This window comes from Panthera uncia, chromosome B1 (genome assembly GCF_023721935.1).
Source record: "Panthera uncia isolate 11264 chromosome B1, Puncia_PCG_1.0, whole genome shotgun sequence".
Classification (NCBI taxonomy): domain Eukaryota; kingdom Metazoa; phylum Chordata; class Mammalia; order Carnivora; family Felidae; genus Panthera; species Panthera uncia.
The window spans coordinates 86,445,361-86,465,113 of NC_064811.1; the positions used below are offsets into that span (position 1 = coordinate 86,445,361).

General features: G+C 34.2%; 1 protein-coding gene across 2 annotated transcripts in view; it reads right to left on the reverse strand.

Moving 5' to 3' along the window:
• Positions 1–19,753, reverse strand: part of INTS12 (integrator complex subunit 12) — a 35,397-nt gene that overhangs the window by 9,407 nt on the left and 6,237 nt on the right. Inside the window, exons 2-7 of one of the 2 annotated variants that reach the window (XM_049630960.1) lie at positions 17,430–17,594; positions 13,476–13,628; positions 11,766–11,953; positions 9,880–10,039; positions 5,273–5,419; positions 2,114–2,707 (exon numbers count right to left, since the gene is read on the reverse strand). In XM_049630960.1, the coding sequence (XP_049486917.1) occupies positions 2,123–2,707; positions 5,273–5,419; positions 9,880–10,039; positions 11,766–11,953; positions 13,476–13,628; positions 17,430–17,585 (1,389 nt within the window). In that variant the 5' untranslated portion in view covers positions 17,586–17,594 and the 3' untranslated portion in view covers positions 2,114–2,122. Of the gene's footprint in view, positions 1–2,023; positions 2,708–5,272; positions 5,420–9,879; positions 10,040–11,765; positions 11,954–13,475; positions 13,629–17,429; positions 17,595–19,753 lie in introns of those variants that run through there. The other variant, XM_049630959.1, reaches the window with a different exon arrangement.

The window sequence follows — 19,753 nt, forward strand, 5'->3', positions numbered from 1 at the left end:
ATATTTATGCACATACAACCTATACAAAGAGCCATGCTCAATGAAAAATAACTTCCTAAAAGGCTTCTAACATCCTCTCTGAAATACTACAGAAATTAAAAGTTGCGTCTCTTCTCAACTCTTTCCAGTACATGTGTTCTGGCTGTGATGGGATAAAATTTTCCCCTTCAAGTGCCAGTGTGCAAACTGTACATTACGGCTTTAAGTTTTCATAGGTACTGCAGTCACACGAACTGTTAATTCGAGCTTAGCTTGTATCAGATCGTTTTGTCCAGTTTAGGTCAAACTAGCCCTGACCTATAAACAAATATGATGATTTTATGGGTTTTCCTTTTTTTTTTTTTTTTTTTTATAGTCTTTTTGATCCTAATGGGGATTTGGGGCTCATGCCAAATTATGTTTAATCCACAGAAATCTGTTTCTCAAAACAGAAACATCTGTAGGCAGATTTTCAACATGTAAATAGATGTTTACTCCACATGTAAGTAATGGGATTATCTCAATCTTGGATTCTATTTTACTATGAATAATTTAGTGCCATTATTTAAGGGTAGTTTAAAATAGTAGCTTTCCTTTTATTGTCACAGAAATCTCATATCAATATATTTTAGAAATTGTTAGAAAAAGCTAGAGATTAAGGGACTCGGTTTGAGATTAGAGGTTTTAAAGATTTAGTAGCACATATCAAAGTTGAAGAAATAAGGCTGCTCATAGTCTAATGAATGAAGGAAATTTTGGACTTCCAGTTTCTGGATGAAATGAGGTATTCATGAAGTATGAAATGGCTGTTGAATTTTCCTGTGAGTAATAAACTGTTTCTCTGGGCCAGAAAGCCTCATATCTTCTGTCAAAAACTATATGTAAAACAACAGTAGGCTAATTTGTTAATTTACAAATAAGGCTACTGCTCAGACTCCCCACATTTTGTGATTTAACAATGTACACACACATCAAAATAATTTCAAGATTTAATCATGATATAGGAGCTTCTTTTATACAAAGGTAACTAAAATTGAAACGTTACAATACATTTGGGCAATAGAAATAAAGCAGCCCTTTTTCTTTTCATGGTATAGGAAGAAACTACCAGCATGTAAACAAGTCAGGAATTGTTTTGGAGTGGATATTTTGCTCAAGAATTCTCAGGTGTGTGTATAATCAGGGTAAATCAAAACTCAACTTTATTAGGTACTAACTATGTGCAGATGTTAGACTGGCAATGTGAGGAAAAGTGGGCAATGGGAGAAAAATATTGCATTAAAAGGGCATGGGAGTTCACAATCTACAGAAGAGATACATCCCTAAATAATTATATGAAGTGATAAAAAAGGTATAATACAGAAATGTGAGAAATCAGTTATGAAAAGTTAATTTTGAAAATGGGGAGATGAAATATTTGGGGTGAGAGGGAGAATCATGAAATGAGGCTGGGGACTAACAATGAATATCTGGAATATTGAGGGGAAAGTAGAAAACTTTATAATAAAGTGGCATTCCTGCCATCTTATAAGGCACCTAATTCAAAACCCTAATTCTTAGGGCTTTGCTAGAAGATGAACTATTCCTTTTTTAAAAAAATTCACATATACTACCAGTCTCTTGGGATTCTAGAAGTTCTCATCAAGAATTAATTACTTTGTGGTTTTTTTTTTTTTTTTTAGTTCATTTATTTATTTATTTATTTATTTATTTATTGAGAGAGTGAGAGTGAGAGAGAGAGAGAGAGAGAGACAAAGAATGAGTGTGAACAGGGAAGGGCAGAAAGAGGGAGAGACAGAATCTCAAGCAGGCTCCATGCTGTGATGGGGCTTGAACTCAGGAACTGTGAGATCATGACCCTAAGTTGAGATCAAGAGTCGGATGCTCAACTGACTGAGCCACCCAGGAACCCAAAGAATTAATCATGCTAGTCAGTGTTTTCACACACTATGGAAACTTAAAAATGGTAAACAGATTTAAAATAAAAAGATTTCCAAATTTTGTTAAATAACATTTAGCATTTTAAGGTAAGAAATAATAGAAATTTCATTGTGAAAATTTTTATTAAATTATAGTATATTACAGGTTATGTCCTAATAATAAGATTTTAGGGTAATGTCAAATAAAAACCTACTTGGCCAGATTACTTCTTGAGTTTCTTCTGGGCAGCTTTCTTCTTGACCATCTGTAATCGCTTCATGGCATTGAGCTGTGATTCTTGTGAAGTTGGACCTTTAAGGGATGCTAAGGGAGAGCTGCTTGATTCTGAAGTGGTTTTGCTAGTGGTATTTCCACTGGACCCTGATGTCCCACTATTTCCATTCCCACTGAGTTGGCTGGTGCTTCCTGGAACTAAACTACTCGGGCTAGGAAGACCCACTTTGCTAACATTGTCACAACTAACGGAGCGACTAAGGCCAGTTTTGCCCAAAGTTAGAGGTGGAGGTGGTTTCAAGGGTACAGTGGGTGCAGTGTTGTTATTGGAACCTATTTTGGAACCTATTCCACTTTTAGATGATGTCGCCAGACCAGTCAAACCCACAGGCTTCTGGTTAGTTGATGAGGTAGCTGGTTTCCCACTATTGTTTTGGGTTGTTGAACTCAACTTTGCTGTTGATGGACCAGCAGAAGAAGTTTTAGCTGCAAAAGCTGCCCATCCAGTTAGGCCACTAGCTACTGAAGAAGAAACACTGGTACTAGAAGAATTTCCTGAAATAGCCGTGGATGTCTAAAAAACAAGATAAATATTGCTTTAGAGCCAAGTATAATTAATACATAATGTAATATTCTTAAATATATAACAAGTTTAATTTTGGACTTTTTATACAGAAGTAATGGTTTGGGAAATTTAAATCACACCACCAAATTAAGTTCTTATGAAACTGATCTGGAAAAAAAAAAAAAAACAACAAAAACCAAAAACCAAAAAACACAAACATTAAACTTATTCATAGCTAATGGATGCTACCACTTCCAAAGCAGAAATTCTGGGATGCCATATTCTTGTTCTAATGATTCTGAAAAAGAAATGTATGAAATTCCTTTTTGGGAATTGCTTTTAGATTCAGTTACAAGCTCTATCAGAAAAATCAGATTTAATGCTTTAACTTGTTTTTCACCTAAATAAAGTAATATCTAGCTCAGTAAAGCACCTTATTCTTTAGACTTTGCTCCAAATGGCTTGTGGATCATTTCAAAAACAGAATCCAAACAGAATCCACTCTTAATGAATAAAAATGCTCATACCCAGGAAATTTAGAAGATGTCTGAGATAAACAGATTTATTTGATAATTACTTATTGAGTAAATGTGTCAGATTCTGAATTCATTTTTTAAATAATTTTTTTAAGTTTATTTTTGTTTATTTTGAGAGAGAGTGAGCAAGTCGGGAAGGGACAGAGAGAGGGAATCAGAATCTTAAGCAGGTTCCTCGCTATCCATACAAGAGCCTGCCGTGGGGCTCAAAGTCACAAACAGTGAGATCATGACGTGAGCCAAAGTCAAGAGTCAGACACTTAACCAACTGAGCCACCCAGGCGCCCCAGAATCTGTTTTTTTTTTAAAATGTCCCAATACCAATTTTGAGTAAATAGCTCCTGCATTGCAAAATATATACAGATTTGCAATGTTAACTATTTGTAATTATACAGCTCTGGTGATATATTAAAAAGGTTTCATAACTTTATTTCCACAATTTGTTCAGGTTTCCATTGAAACTATCACATAAGAAGAGATCCCTGCTCTGTATAAAGGATTTTATTAACCGCCTCAAGAGCTGCACAGTGACATTTAGGCAGGTCTGACTCACTCCCAGATGAATTTCTTAAAGATTTAACACCTTAGTTTCTCTAATTAACTTCACGGCCAATCAAAAGCTAACAGTGATACCAGCGTCACTATATAAATAAATATTGCTCTCATTCACACGAGGACAAATTTTTTTCACCTCCGCACTGGGCAAAAATGTACTTTGTTCAAATTAATTATAAACTGAACTTCTCACCAGCATGCTCTCTACCTTTATATTCTTAAGAAGAGTCACAAAAGTGTAAAATTTATTACAGGTAAAAGATTAAGTCCTACAAACACTAATTTACTTATCAATATGGTAATTACCATGCCTAAAATATATGCTGTTATACTTTAAACCTGAACTCTGGGAGAGTTGGTAAAAAAACATTTTTACTTCTTACAAGGTAGCCTTCAATACCATCTGCATGTAAACATTTTTAACCCATGTGAAAAGTAATCAGAATAGAGTGCTGAGATATTTGTAAGAGGAAAAGCCCAGATTTTTGTTCACGTTCTCTGAAAAACAATAGGATTTTTTCACATTATACATTACACAGTAACTTTCTCGTAAGATTATCCAGAGAAGATAAACCACACATAAATTACAAATTCCTAGAGGAATGCACACAGGTAATGAGAAAAAGTTAGTAAAGAAAGCAAAAGGACACAAGTGTGGTAAACTTAATTTTCAGTTATGAAAAAATCTAATTTTTTCCTTTTCTATTAAACACAAAACTGTCTGCCATATGGCTAAATGATCTTTCAACAAACATCACAGAAGAAAACCCATCTGAAGTAATTAAAAAGACCAACACTTATGAAGTACAAACAGAAAGCAAGTTCTGTGTTCATAGCGTTTTAGTTTAATGGCTTGCTGTTACTGGTATTGCTTTTCCACAGAATGACAGATGGCTTATAATACTATCAGGACAAGCAAAAGTAAAAACAACACCAATAATCCAGACCAAGTAATTTCTTAGTCTTTCAGTAAAGAAAATAAATTTCTCAACTATTCCTCAATTTTTACTGTAAGTAAAAACTACCCATTATCTTAGTTAGAAAGCCATTTGCTTTTTAATATGTGAATGGAACCATTTTTTTTCCATAGTAAAAAATGTATTAACTTTTATCATAAAAATACCAAAACCTTTAAATCAGAATCAACATGACAGCCAAGGCCTTAACTTATTTGCCATAAAACGATTTCATGTTGGATTTTTTTTTTTCAACTGTTTATTTCTGAGAGAGAGAGAGAGAGAGAGAGAGACAGAGAGCGGGGGAAGGGCAAAGGGAGAGGGAGACACAGAATCTGAAGGAGCGCCAGGCTCTGAGCTGTCAGCACAGAGCCTGACGCAGGGCTCGAACCCATAAACCCTGAGATCATGATCTGAGCCGAAGACGGATGCTCAGCCAACTGAGCCACCCAGGCGTCCCTCAAGTAAGTATTTTTTAGTCAATTAAATTAAAATCCAATCTTAGAAAAAAATGGAATGTACTGTACCTTGACCTCTGTTCTCTTAAATGCTAGAAAAGTTGTCTCTTGTTTGAGTTTAGTTTCTGGTTTCTTAACCAATGGATCTTTGACAGCTGGAGCTACAGAAACAACTGTGGGGGCTGGTTTCTGGGGTGGTTTCTGAGTTTTTTGAGCCTGTAAAAAATCGGTGGATTAAATTAGATACAAAATATTAACTGAATGCACACACACACAAAAAAGACTAAAAATCTGTCACAGGACTCCTCATTGAATGAAAGTATAGTTGAACATTTACAAAATATTGTGGTGACACTGAAAATACAGATTCTTGGACAAATTATTTTTTATCATCATCCTATGAATGGTTTTATATATTTTATTCATTTCTAAACAGTAAAGATAATATTAAGCTTTAGAAATCATGCAGATGAGGGCTGATTAAATACCATTTTAACAAGGCAAAACAAATTGTCTCTTTAAAAAAAGAAAATCACAAACTATTTGTAACCAGTTAGCTTCACTTGTAATGAAGGGTATTTATCTATTATAGTTGGTCAATAAGACTTAGAAGAGTGTTTTTCTTGATATTCAGATACACGTCTCTAAGTAACTGAGGGTCAGTTGAAAGGTACTTTGGATCAATTATGCAGTTTTAAATACAGAAAATACAGAATGTGGATAAAGAACTATTGTTGATAAATAAGTATCTTTCTGAAGTTTTTCCACACTGCAGAACTAAGCATATTAAACTCTTTGAGAAAGTTCACAAATACAACTTTCTATGTTATCAAAGATGAATCTATACTCCCCATCCCTTTATAAGCATTTTTGGTTTTATTTTGACCAATAATTGATTTTTTCCTTTTTTTTTTGGTAACTTGGTATTTTATTACATTCTCTTCCAAATAAAGTGGGTTATGAAGATGATTTATGTTATGTAAGAGTCTAGTACAGTGTCCGGCACATGTTGACTGCTGACAGTCATAGTTAATTAGACAACTGAATCTGGAAGAACCCATGCATCCTGGATGGAGAAAGATGCTCCGAGCCAGTCCATTGTCTTTGACAATCCTAAGAAGATCATGTGGGACTGTATCAGGAAATTTATAAATAGTCCGTTCCCATTTCTGGAAATTGGAATGCAGCCTGTTTTGTCTGAGCATTCTTGTGTAATCTTCTCGTGTTATGGTTTACTTTACCATGATTTTGATCCTTAAGTTTCAATTCATCCCATTTTTTAATATTACATGCTTTCCATATGAAAGTGTACCTACTTTCAAACATCACTTATAAAGCAACATTCAGATCAAGAATATTATTAAGGATGCTAGAAGACTACCTGTGGTAAAATATCTCAACTAGCAGTAAAGAAGGGCCATATTATCCTCTATTACAAAACCATGTTATGAGAATGCAGCCCTCAGAGTAAATAAAAAATACATGGTTCCATAACCATGGCTTTCATGCTTACATTTCCTTCAACCCACATCTTCCAGAGGTTAAACTCTGAAGACTGACCTAACTTGTATGCATTAGCAGATGAAGATTCATTATAATGCAGCCAAGAAAAGGCCTCTACATAGAAGATCATGTTTGGATCTTCTGGCTCCTCTATATCACCTAGCCATCTTAGAAGTTGAGTAAGAAACACCCAAAGCCCTTGGTCCTTTGATGGTAAATACTAGTTTTGGGAAATAGGATATTATCACTGACTTGGTGCTGTTCAACAAGGTACTATAATTTTTCATTGGGTGACTGCTTCACACATTGCAGAATGTATGAAATTCCCCACTCAGGACAATAATTGCCAGTATGGCAGCAATCAAAAATACCACGTATTGCTAAATGCTGAGTAGATGTGTTACTACCCTAGATTGAAAACCAATTCAGTAAGTCATATGAATCTCCAACATAGCACTAGGGCAAAACCCATTACGTGGTAAAGAGAACATTATAGAACTGAAGAACGATCTTGGAGCCTGCCACACACTATCACAACATTCTTAACTAGGTCTTCCTATAATAATGTGTACTGCGGAACCTGCCCTAGTTGGAGAAATTAGTGTGAGGAGAATGGGGATATAAGATGCTATTTATAGTATCTCTAAAATTCCTTGGAGCAATAACCAATGCACATATCGGAACCTCACTGAAAGCAATTATAGTTAGAATGACTAGGTGTAGCACCCACACTATTTCCAAATTCCTTTCTCTCATTATTTTGTGTTTACTGGATCCTGATCTTTAGGCTCACTTCAGATCATGGCTTTTGGTATTTCTCCAAGTCTATTCTTAGTGAATTCCAATCATGTTTTAACATTAGTTATGGCTCTCCATTCAGTACTTTAACCGTTGGACATATGGACTAAACTTACTATTTCTGGTACTAACCCACATTTCCTCCATTTTACATACCTTAAACTGAGAACAACAGAATGTAGCACATGTCTAGTCCTGAGCTCTGCTCTGGTGCTATGCCAATGAATGAGACATGGTCTTACTGATCAAATTAATTACACATTTAATTTGTAAAGCAGATAAAGAATAAAGGATACCTGAGATGAAGAAAAGAGGAGAAGGGAACAGGAAAGCTCACCACATAATCAGGGAATGATACACTTAGTCTGGCATGGCCAGAGTGTACGGGTGTATACGGTGAAGTGGTGGGAGAAAGGAATACAAAGACAGACTTGGGTCAAAGAGAGAAGGTCTGTAAATTCCCCCTAATGTGTATAATCTCATTATATAAGTAATTGAGAGCCATTGGGTGTATTTAAGTAGATAAAATTAGATAAGTACTTTAGAAGAATAATTCTAATTGTTTTAACTGAAGTGAATAAAGTGGATTCAAAGGAAGCGAGAAGCCTCCTTAAGAGGCTAAAGCAACAGACAAGAAGTGAGGGATTTGTGGAACAAGGTAATAATGGGCAAAATGAACAGAGTCAAGAAATGGATAAGAGGAAGAACCAGCAAATTTGGTGAACAAAGTAATATGGAATTAAGAGAGGCATCAAGGATAATGTTTTCTCATTCAGGCAACTGGGGGAAAAACTGAGTGGAGAAGAAAACAATTTCAATTTTAAAGATGTTAAAGTTACTGTAGGATATCGGGTCAGCTGCCGAAGTTCATTCCAGAAACAGGGTCAGAACCATAAACATACATTTGGTGCAAACTAAGTCATATAAAATGGAGGAGAAAATACTTTGAGAGTAGTGTTTACTTACTTGAAACTTTACAATAGAGTAACAGTAAAAAAAACCTTTGAAAGTGTACTAAAGAAAGACATTATGGTCACAAATTATTTATTTTTACTATTATCAATTCTTAGTGACTACTTCTGTCAGTGCCCTGGAATGCACTATATTGCTCACCCATAATCATTTGGTTGAGGTCCTGGAAGACTAGTTTAAACAATAAACTAAATAAAAATCAGACTAAGAAAAATTATACCTTGTCACAGAAAATCCCTGTTACAAACTGAAAGTATACATACTAGCGAGATTAATAGGAAATAACAACATTTCATATTATATATATATTTAATGTTTATTTTTTGAGACAGAGAAAAAGGCAGAGCTGAGTGGTGAGGGTCAGAGAGAGGGAGACACAGAATCTGAAGCAGGCTCCAGGCTCCAAGCTGTGAGCACAGAGCCTGACGCAGGATTTGAACCCACAAACTGCGAGATCATGACCTGAGCCGAAGTCAGCCACTCAACCGACTGAACCACCCAGGTGCCCCAAACATTTCCTATTTCTGATTTAACTGACTGAAAAGTAAAATAGGTATCCTGAATTTTTACTTTTAACTAAATATTCCTAACTGTAAAAAAGATACATTTGACCAGAAAAGTCTATGTAGAAATTTATTTGGTTAACAGACATGAAAATTCTTCTATCAAGAATCCCTACTCTAAGGGAAGGAAGAAGAGGAGAAGCAAATAAGTCACTGGATTTCTTTAAAGGAAAATGAAGTTCACTTATCTATTTTTTAAATGAATAAAAGTTACAATGTTATCCAATATAACAAATGGAAACGCATTTCAGTATGATGTTAAAGGCAGTTATGTTAGTGAGCAGTAGAAAATGAAAGTACATTGGGAAAATGAGATAAATGGTCACTCAAAGACAATGAGAAGGAAAAGACAGAAGAATAGAGAAACACACATGGAAAGACACAGATGCATATACAAATAATGTCTCTGTAAACAGCTTGTGAGTTTGATGGTTTCAGCCACTCAGGAACAGACATTTTCAAAATGTCCTTACCAGACTCACCAAAGACCAGGGCTTTATATCTCACCATTTCCCACAGTGCTTTGTAGTATTTCTAAATGTTTGTAAATACACTGACATACTAGTAACAAACATTAATATTTTGTGAGTCTCTAATCTTGTTTATCTATAATAGAATAAGCTAAAAGCTGAACAGAGAAAAATGGATATAACATGGTCTAAGAGTTTAGGCATAGATACATAAATCATACATATACACTATACATACAAACATTTAAATAATCAGTATTTGTAATTTTTTTTTCAACTAACTTAAAGGTTCAAATGTTTATTTTGAAAAGCAATTATCAGCAAAAAAATGACAGAGACCATTTAAAATAGAGAAAAAAAAGATTCTTACCATTCTTTTCATTTGTCTGGTACATCGGGCACAATACCACACAAGGCGAGGGTCATTCACTTCCTTGTCTGTCACCTGAGGCTTATGGCAGTCTTGGTGGTAGAGATTATGGCACTCCTGACATTCTACTAATTGATTTCCAGATGCCACCGTCATTTGCCTAAGAAAATAACCATTAAACACTGCACTTATTTGAATGCAACAATTTAAAGCCATTTTAGGGTTGATTTTGTAAATGTGATATATTAAAGAAGGTGAACACCAAACAAGAAAATAATAAGCTCTAACATGTAGCCTGCACATGTTAGAGTTTTTAAAGCTTGTGCTCAACTATGAACACAAGGTGCCTCAGTAACTGAATTTGGCTATATTCTCTTTGCCATTTCGCATTGTAATTTTTTTCTTTTTCCCAGAAAGTAGACTTTGGCTAGTTGTCCAACAGTCTCATAATATTTTCTCTATACTTCTATTATATTCCTTTATATTTGTTACCTACATGCTGTTCTTTCTTCTTCATTAACATACAAGTTCATTAAAAATAAGTTGTCTATATATTTAAATTGACTTATATATAAAGGTGGAAATAGGACCCAATTATCTACAGTGTTTAGTATATTGCTGTGCAAATATGGGTGTTCAATAAATACATGTGTTATCAGCTGAATAGGACGTGTATCAATAAAATATAAATTCTAGGGCGCCTGGGTGGCTGACTCTTGATTTTGGTTCAAGTCATGTTCTTGTGGTTTGTCATATCAAGTCCTGTGTCAGGGTCTGCGCTGACAGTGTGGACCCTGCTTGGAATTCTCTCTCACCTTCTCTCTGTCCCTCCCCCACTCTCTCTCTCAAAATACTTAAATATATATATATGTATATGTATATATATACACAAATACACACACACACATATATATATATATATATATATATATATATATATGAATTCCAACAGCTCAAAAAGCACTCACCACAGACTTAGACTATCATAAGAACTCTCCAAATGGAAGGTTACAGTTACTAGTTCTCTTTCCATTATTACGATACCATTTATTTCTTATTTAAAAGTGATAAACTTTATGGTAGATGAAGTTTGAAATAAATATATGTGAAAACAATGAAGCTGTAACAAATGTTTCTATTCAGAAATACATTAACTCATTCTCTACAAGGCTCACAAAAACTTAGTTATTTACTCAGTTCCAATGCACCAGAATCTAACATTTTCATGAAGAAAACAGCAACAAAGATGGTAATCTTTTGTTGTGCTAGGCAGTAAAAACCATTAACAATTAAAAATATAGCCCTTTGCATCAAGAAGTTTCAAATTCAGTTATTCAGATTTCTACAGTGCATCTCCTAATAAGCAAAATTATTCATGTTTTTTTAATTATGTATCCATGTTTTAAAACAACACTCAGAATAATCTACGTGATTCATTTACTTCTTTTCCATTATTTCTAGGAAATGATTTTATGGTGTTTAGAAAATGATGTATAACAGCCTATTTTATAAGTACTACCAACAATTCAGAAGGAAAAATAAAGCAACACAGACTTCTTAAAAAGAACAGAAATAATTGACTCTGCTAAATACTCTTCATCACTAAAGAATAACACAATAATTGGTTTCCCTCTAGAACCCAAGAATGCAGAAAATGCTGCTATGACATAATAGATTAAAGATGCCACAGTAAGAAAGATAAAATATTTAATAGTTTTCAAGATGTTAAATTGTTATATGGGGCAGTTCACAGAGAATAATTTACTCATCTATCTACTACCCACCACCAAATAATAAAAACAAAAAAAAACCACCCAACAATTGGTCTGATTTTGTTTTCTTTTTCTTTGTTCTTCATGAAAACAAAAGAACCTGTGAAAACTTACCTACAAACAACACAGGCCAATCCCATCTCCATGGCAAAATCATCAGCACTGGTCTCCTCAAAACTGGAAAGGTCAGCCATAGCTAAATCCTTGCTAGTTTGGACAGTAATAGGAGAGGACCGTGTCTCTGGTTTCTCCAATCTAGGTTTCTTTGGAATATCAACTCCTTCAGTGATGTCTGATTTCATCTATAAAAAGCACCCAATTAGTAAGTAACATGTTAGAATAAACTTTAAATCACTGAGAGATGGATAAGATAGACACTGCACAATGATCAAGTCCACTTGATAGATATTTTGACATAGATAGTTAGGGGCAGATATAAACACTAAAGATCTGTAGAAGACTTATAATAAATTCATCATCAATACATTAAAAGAAACCAGCAAAGTAGAAATAAAAATCAGAACATTTTAGCATGTAACTGTATTTGTCTTTTTATTCTTTTATCCATTAAAGAATTTTGGAAGCTCAATGGATTTACTTATATGCCCTGAGAAGCCACAGCACTAACAAGGCTATTTTTAAGGGTAGTTTTTATTTTAAATATTTTAAATTATAAACTACCAATATTTAAAACATATTGAAAAGAAGTAAATAGCAAACTATCTACCAGTTATCCAGATATTGCCATATTTACTTCAAAGCAAATTCTGGCTCCTCTCTTTAAGATATAAATGTTATAGATGTATCTGTCAGATTGGCAACAATTAAAAAGTCTGGGAAGACATGGAGAATTTGCAATTCTTATACTTTATTCGTGAGAATATAAATTTAGTACATGCACTTTGGATAGTAATTGGCAATGTCTAGTAATGTTGAAGAGGTGCCTATCCTATTACATCCATTTACGGATATGCATCCTATAGAAACTATCACCATGTGCACAAAGAATTTATCTTTAAAGCAGCTCACTGAAGTGCCATTGTACTAGAAAAAAAAGAGAAATAAACTAACTCCTCATCAGTAGGGAAATGGATAAACTGATTTACTTACTGAATAAATGTTACATGGTAGCTGAAAGAAATAGATCTTCATGTATCAACACAGATGAATTTCAAAAGCACATTTCTGAGTGATGAAAAAGTTGCCAAAAGATATACATGTACAGTATGATACCATTTATATAAATTTAAAAGCACAGAAAACAATATAGTTTACGAATAGCCAATATTTATCACAAGTATGAAAACATTTGGGACTAATATACTCCACTTTAAGGGCAGGGATTACTAAAGATTTTTTTAATGTATTTTTTACGAAGTGCTAAAATCTCAATAATTGACTATGTGCAAAAATCATTCAAAATAGGCAATCCAAGACTTATTTGTAGCTCTGTTAAGGTACACATCATCTTGTAACAAATTTCACATTTAGTCACTTATTCCTTCCTATCTTTTCTTCTCAGCAACTGTTCCATTTAGAATATTTAATATTTAAGTTATGGATTAAAGTTTATACTTGAAATTAGCACATCGCCTAGGGCTCAACTGCGTGTTGCCAATGACTTCAATAAATGGTTAAAAAAAACAGTTTCTAAGTTTTACTGATTTTTCAAAAAACCGACATCTATAATTATCCAAATATGTTTACTGGGTAATTATTGTGTACTTTTACCTACTATTATATAAAAGAAGTGAACACCAAAGAATTGTTCCTGCTTATAAGCACAATTGATTTCCTTTTTTAAAAACTAGATTAAATTCTTACTTTATCAGCTGGTCTCTTTTCAGCTTCCTTCTTTACTTTTTCAGTTGTGAGGACTTTGCCATTATTATTGCCAGAAGGAAGACTGGAGGATGTTTTGGGCTCTTGCTTAACAGAAACAGCTTTTGCACTTGAAATTTTGGGTGGCTCCACATCCTAAGAGATGAAATAAAAAGATACCTATAATCAACTGTTCTAACCAATTGTAGAAAGTAGACCACAAATGTAAACGATTTTCAGTTAAAAATTATCGTGTTTGGCCAATGTAACATCCATTTCTTTAAACAGATTTATTGAGAAATAATTGATATACAAACCGCATCTATTAAAGTATAAAATTTGCTAAGTTTCATGTGAAACCAGCACTACAATCAACATAATAAACATATTCATCATCCCCCAAAGTTTCCTTGTGGCCCACTATAATTACTCTTAGAGGCATACATCCTAGAGAAACTATGTCCCCCCATCCTCAGGCAACAATGCTTTCTGGAACTACAAATTAATTTACATTTCCTAGAAATTTATATGAACAGAATCATACAGTGTGTACTCCTTTTTCTGGCTTCTTTCACTCAGTCTACTTATTTTGATATTGATTCATATTGTGCAGTATATCAATAGTTCATTCCTTATATATTGCTGAGTAATATTCTACTGAATGGATATACCACTTGTTTATCCATTTATCCATTGGTGGATACTTGTTTATAGTTTGGGGCTATTACAAATAACGTTATTATGACCATTCATGTACAAACCTTTATATGGATATTTACTTCCATTTCTCCACAATTAATGTCTAGGAGTGAAATGGCTGGATTATATGAGGTGTATGTTTAACTTTTTAAAAAACTGCCAAACCATTTTCCAAAGTGTTATGCCATTTTCCATTTCCACCAGTTGTATATGAGAGTCTTAGTTCCTTCACATCCTCATCAACACATCCTCTTTTTACTTTTAGACATTCTAATAGGTATATAGTAGTGTATTACTATGGATTCAATTTCCATTTACCTAATGTCTAATGATGTTGAATAGTTTTTCAAGTGCTTGTCTACCATATGTTATTTTGTTTAGAAGTTTTTATTAAAATGTTTTGTCCTTTTTAAAAAATGGAGTTGTTTGTTTTATTAATGACTCTAAAAAGTTCTCTATAGGTTCTGGATACAAGTCCTTCATCAGACACATAATTTACAAATATTTTCACCCAGTGTCTGGCTTGTCTTTTTATTTAAAATTTTTTTTTTTTCTTTTTAACATTTGATTAGTTTTTGAGAGAGAGAGAGAGACAGAGTATGAGCAGGGGAGGGGCAGACAGGGAGACAGAATCCACAAAGCAGGCTGCAGGCTATGAGCTGTCAGCACAGAGCCTGATGTGGGACTTGAACACATGAAACACGAGATCATAACCTGAGCCGAAGTCGGATGCTTAATGGACTGAGCTACCCAGGCACCCCTGACTTGTCTTCTTACTCTGTTTTATGCTTCCAATCCTTGTTCTTATATTACCACTTTGCAGATATTTACACTTGCTATGTATTACTAATAGTATAAAAAGTTTATGTATAAGATACCTCTTGGAATCGCCCTTCAAAAAAGGAGTGCATTTCCTACCATTCTAAATAAAACTAGCATATCTGAGTGCAGTCTACTTTTTTGAGACAGCAGATAAATGTAGAAAAATACAAATAGGAACGATATACATTAGATTCAGAACAGTAGCAACCTCCAAGGAGGAAGAAATGGGGAAGGGATAAAGAATGGGGCTTTCGATTTCTTGGTAGTTGCACTTGATTTATTGTGCTGTCTAGAGGAGGTGTTGGCAAACTGAGGCCTGGAGGCCAAATCTGGCCTATTGCCTGTTTTTTATAAATAACGTTACATTAGAACACAGCAATACTCATTCATTTTATGTATTATCTGTGGCACTTGCATGCGACCATGGCAGAATTAGATTGTTGTGCCAGAGACCATGTGGCCCACAAAGCCTAAAATATTTACTATTTGATACTTTACAGAAAGTTTGGTGACCATTCATGTAGACTTAGGAAAGTGATGGAAAAAATGTTAGCAATGCAGATTAATTTAAAAGTGTAACATAAAAAAATGAAAAACATAATCTTGTAGGCATTTGAAAACTATTATCTAGTTCAGCAAAAAAGTTACAAGTCATTGGCGGAGGAGTTAAGTTCTAAGTTTTTGTTTTTTTTTTAAGTTTATTTTGAGAGAGGTTAGGAGCAAGAGGGGGAGTGGCAGAGAGAGGGAGAAAGAAAACCCCAACATGGGGCTAGAACTGACGAACAAGGAGATCAAGACCTGGGCTGAAATCCTGAGTCAGACATTTAACTGACTGGGTCCCATCTAAGTTCATTACTTCACATAGGACTTACTGAATGATGTAAATGAAGATATCAACTGATTTTTATGTTGCAATTACACTTGGAGAGCCAGCTGTCAATGTTTATAAGCATACCACTGCCTCCAGGTGATTCTCTCTCTAGAGATGTAAATGGCAGCTGAAGGCTACAATGAAATGAATCTACGGTTTTTTAAATACCTGACAGTATTTTCTCTAAACTGATCAATAAGAAGTAACTCTAGTTAGAAATCTAAGGGCAGGAGGCTTTTTAATCAAAACAAATTTTTCATGTACTTTAATAGATGAATTTCTGTTTGAGAATCTCAAAATACAGTACTGCTTCTTTAGTAATAATAGGTTTTACCTATTGGGATATTATCAACATTCAGAGCAGAATGAACTTACTAGTGTGTTTTGTAGAGCTGTATAATTTGGCAAGTTTGAACTCACTGAATTTACCAGAATGAAAATGGTAGAAGAAATGAGGACACAATGGCGCTACTATTCAAAGGGCAATAAAAAGGCTTGAGAATACTAGAGCTAGTGTTGGGCACTGAGTCTGGGACTTGGGCCTGTCTTTAATTTGAGATTGTGGGTTAGACTGAGCTAGTGATGTAATCCTGTCTTCCTTTTCTCATCTTGTTATCTGGGTCCAAAGACCTGGATGACTTTGGAGTTTCAGGGCTCTAGAGCTTTGGAAAGGTTTGAAAGAATGTCTCAGGTATTACAAATATAATAAATGCTGCCATTCATTAAGAGCCTATTATGTACCGGGTAGATACTGTACTAGGTGGCTTACATGCTTTATCTCATTTAATTTTCACAATTTTGCAAGGTAATCCTTATTACCTCCATTCTACTAATGAAGAAATAGAGGCTGGGGGAAATGAAGTTACTGTGTACCTTGGTTTCCTTATTTTTAAATGAAAATAAATAACACCTATTTCAAAAGATTATCACAATTAAAATTAATTATACACACACACCAAGCAGAAAAATACCTGAAACACAATAAATGTTCAAGATACACTATCTATTACTACACAACTAGTAAGAGGCAAACTGGGATTCAAAACAGGTTTGTCTGGTTCCAAAATGTATATTCTTTTCACATAAAGTTGTTTGGCTGGTTTGTCATTATCAAAGTTGGAGCCACATAGTTGTCATAATTTATCCATATATACCTCCTTTTCCCCTTAAAGTATCCTATCCATATTCAATCTACTTCATTGCACTTTGTCCTTTTACTTCATTAAACATTAAAACATTAGAGAATAATTACAAGTCATGGTTTCACCCAGTAGCTTAAAATTTTTTGGGTATGAGAAACAATTAGAAATTAAACCATAAATAAGTAGGTTTCCCTACACATAAAGTAGAACAGAGTATCCCTCACACCCAGCTAACTTTTCCATGTCGAGTAAAAGTTCTCTGAAAACATGAAGGAAGAATAGAACACTAAAGAATATAATTTCTTCATGCCACCATGAAAGATTATTTTGGCAGGGAGACTGTTTTAAGATGATCTAAATATTAACACTGTTCTACTGCAGGCCTTACAAAACTCCCCCCAAGCTTTTAATTCTTGCAGGTACCTTTTGAGATGGACGGTAACTTGAATCAATGCCCCGAGCCAAAGATTCATCAAGTAGTGCCTTTAGCTTTTCTGCAGAATCTTTACTTTTTGAATGTAAGAAGCCAAGTGCTTTCAAAAAAATAGGATCAAGTTCCAAGTTCACAGCAGCAGCCATTGCAAACACCTGAAGAAAATAAGAAAGGGGGGATTAATTTAGAGACAATGAGCAATTATCTATGTTAAAGTTTATCTATCAGGTTCTTTTATTTATAATAGGTAATACTGTGCCCATTATACAAAATCTGAAACATCAGAAGAAAAGTAAATTTCCTTGTTATTCCTACCAACTTCGTTTCCCCTGAAGCAAGAACCTTATCAGTGTTGTGTGTATCCAGACCCTGAATTCAAATTCAAATCCTGAATTTGAAATGCAGATAAGCTCCTCCCTGCCACAGAGCACCTTCCTCAGCGTTTTAAAATATACACTTACAGTTCAGTGTACAGGAACTTGATGTGTTTAGGTCAGGTTTACCATATGTCAAAATTTCTTCTCTCAAACCTTATTTCCATTACCAAAAAAAAAAAAAAAAAAAAAGATTTGAGGCGGCGAGGCATGGCAGGAGAACAATGGTTAAAGGAAACATCAGGTGATGAGCTAAAGGTCATTGCTGCAACTTTAACCTCAACTACCTATTTTTAAATCTCCTTAGTCCTCAACTCCATTCTTGAATGCCTCAGAAAACATACTAAGATAATCTATTGGACTACATTTAGATTGTGGTATCTCATGCATTAACCTACTTTTAAAAAGCAAGGTCTCTGAGGAATGGTGCCAGTTACTACCAAAAAATTATATATACATAATATAATTTATATACATAATATAAAATCTCTCCCATAGGGCCTGTGATAATGCTCTGTGTCATTAGCTTAAAATACAGTGAAGATGTACATCAAAGGCTTATGAAATTCCAAAACATTAAAAAATTTTGTTTTCAGCTAATACCAATGCTATCATGTGGTTCTAATTCTTGTGTCACTTTTTCAAATATTACCCCAGGCAAGGAATTATTAAAATAAAAATGTATACTTTGTGTTCAATCCTTTGATCAATATTCTAGGGCTTGAAACTGTCTTCTATCCTTGAGGTTAATAATGTAATAATGCAACACACATGTACTGTTAGAGTTAAAGATCTATCAGCAATTCCACAGTAATCTCTCATTTTCAGGGGTTTATAAAGCCATTAAACCTTGCTGTAGGTTGAATCTTGGCATATGAAAGTTCAGACTAAAGATGAATTTTGTTTGTTCCTTCCCCATCTACTTCTCCCCAATCCCTTTCCAACTTTGACAGGAAACACACCCCCACACCTACAGGCTTTTTTTTTTTTTTAGTTTTCAAGACGGTATTAGATACCTTTCTGATAGCCTCAAAATTATTGTCAAATTCCATACTCTAATGAAACACCTGAATCATCCATGAATCCCAAAGCCAATACTAAAAGGACAATTATCTACCTCAAACAGTTGTATTAGTAATTTAATGAAAACTGAGAAGCAATCTGTCACTTAAGACTATATTATTACATACATCATCTATGTAGATGATAGGTACAGAAAGGTTTTTTTTAAATTTACTCATGGTATAGGCTGATTACTATACATATTTTCTGGAGAATAGCTCCTCATTAAAATGTCCATGATGAAAAGAGTAAACCTGCCATTCCTCCTGAGTGCTCAAGGGGAATATGGCCTAACCTTTTTATTGACCAAACTTTTTATAGTTAAAAAGCACAGCATTGACTTATCCAGAACAATCTGTTTTATGAGGTGCTGACCAAAGGGCTAATATGGAGAAGAATCCTTCCAATATACTAGAAAAACAGTTCCTTGAAATTTCTATGCTGGAAACCAGAAGCAAGGTATTTACTGTTACGTATTTCCATAATCACAGACAAAAGGTTTGCGTTACAGATTAGGTGACAAGAGTCAGTGCCTAGCTTATAAGACTACAGAAGTCATGTCATCAACACCAACATTCCAACTGGAACCTTGGAATCCGTTCTTCTTATATTATCCTGCAGTGATAAAACTGAATAGGCTTTGTACCCATGCCCTAAATTACTAACATGTCTCAAAGGTCTTAATAGTGGAATACAGGGAAAAAATATAAGAATTTCTATTTTTAATTTTTTATTAAAAATACGCTATTAATACACAGAATGATAGCAGTGTAGACATATAATTGATAACACATATAATGAAGCGTGCTCAATTTCATCCTCAGGGAATGATGAGACAAGTTTGGAGGCCAATGCTTTAGTCTATCCAGCAACTGCTA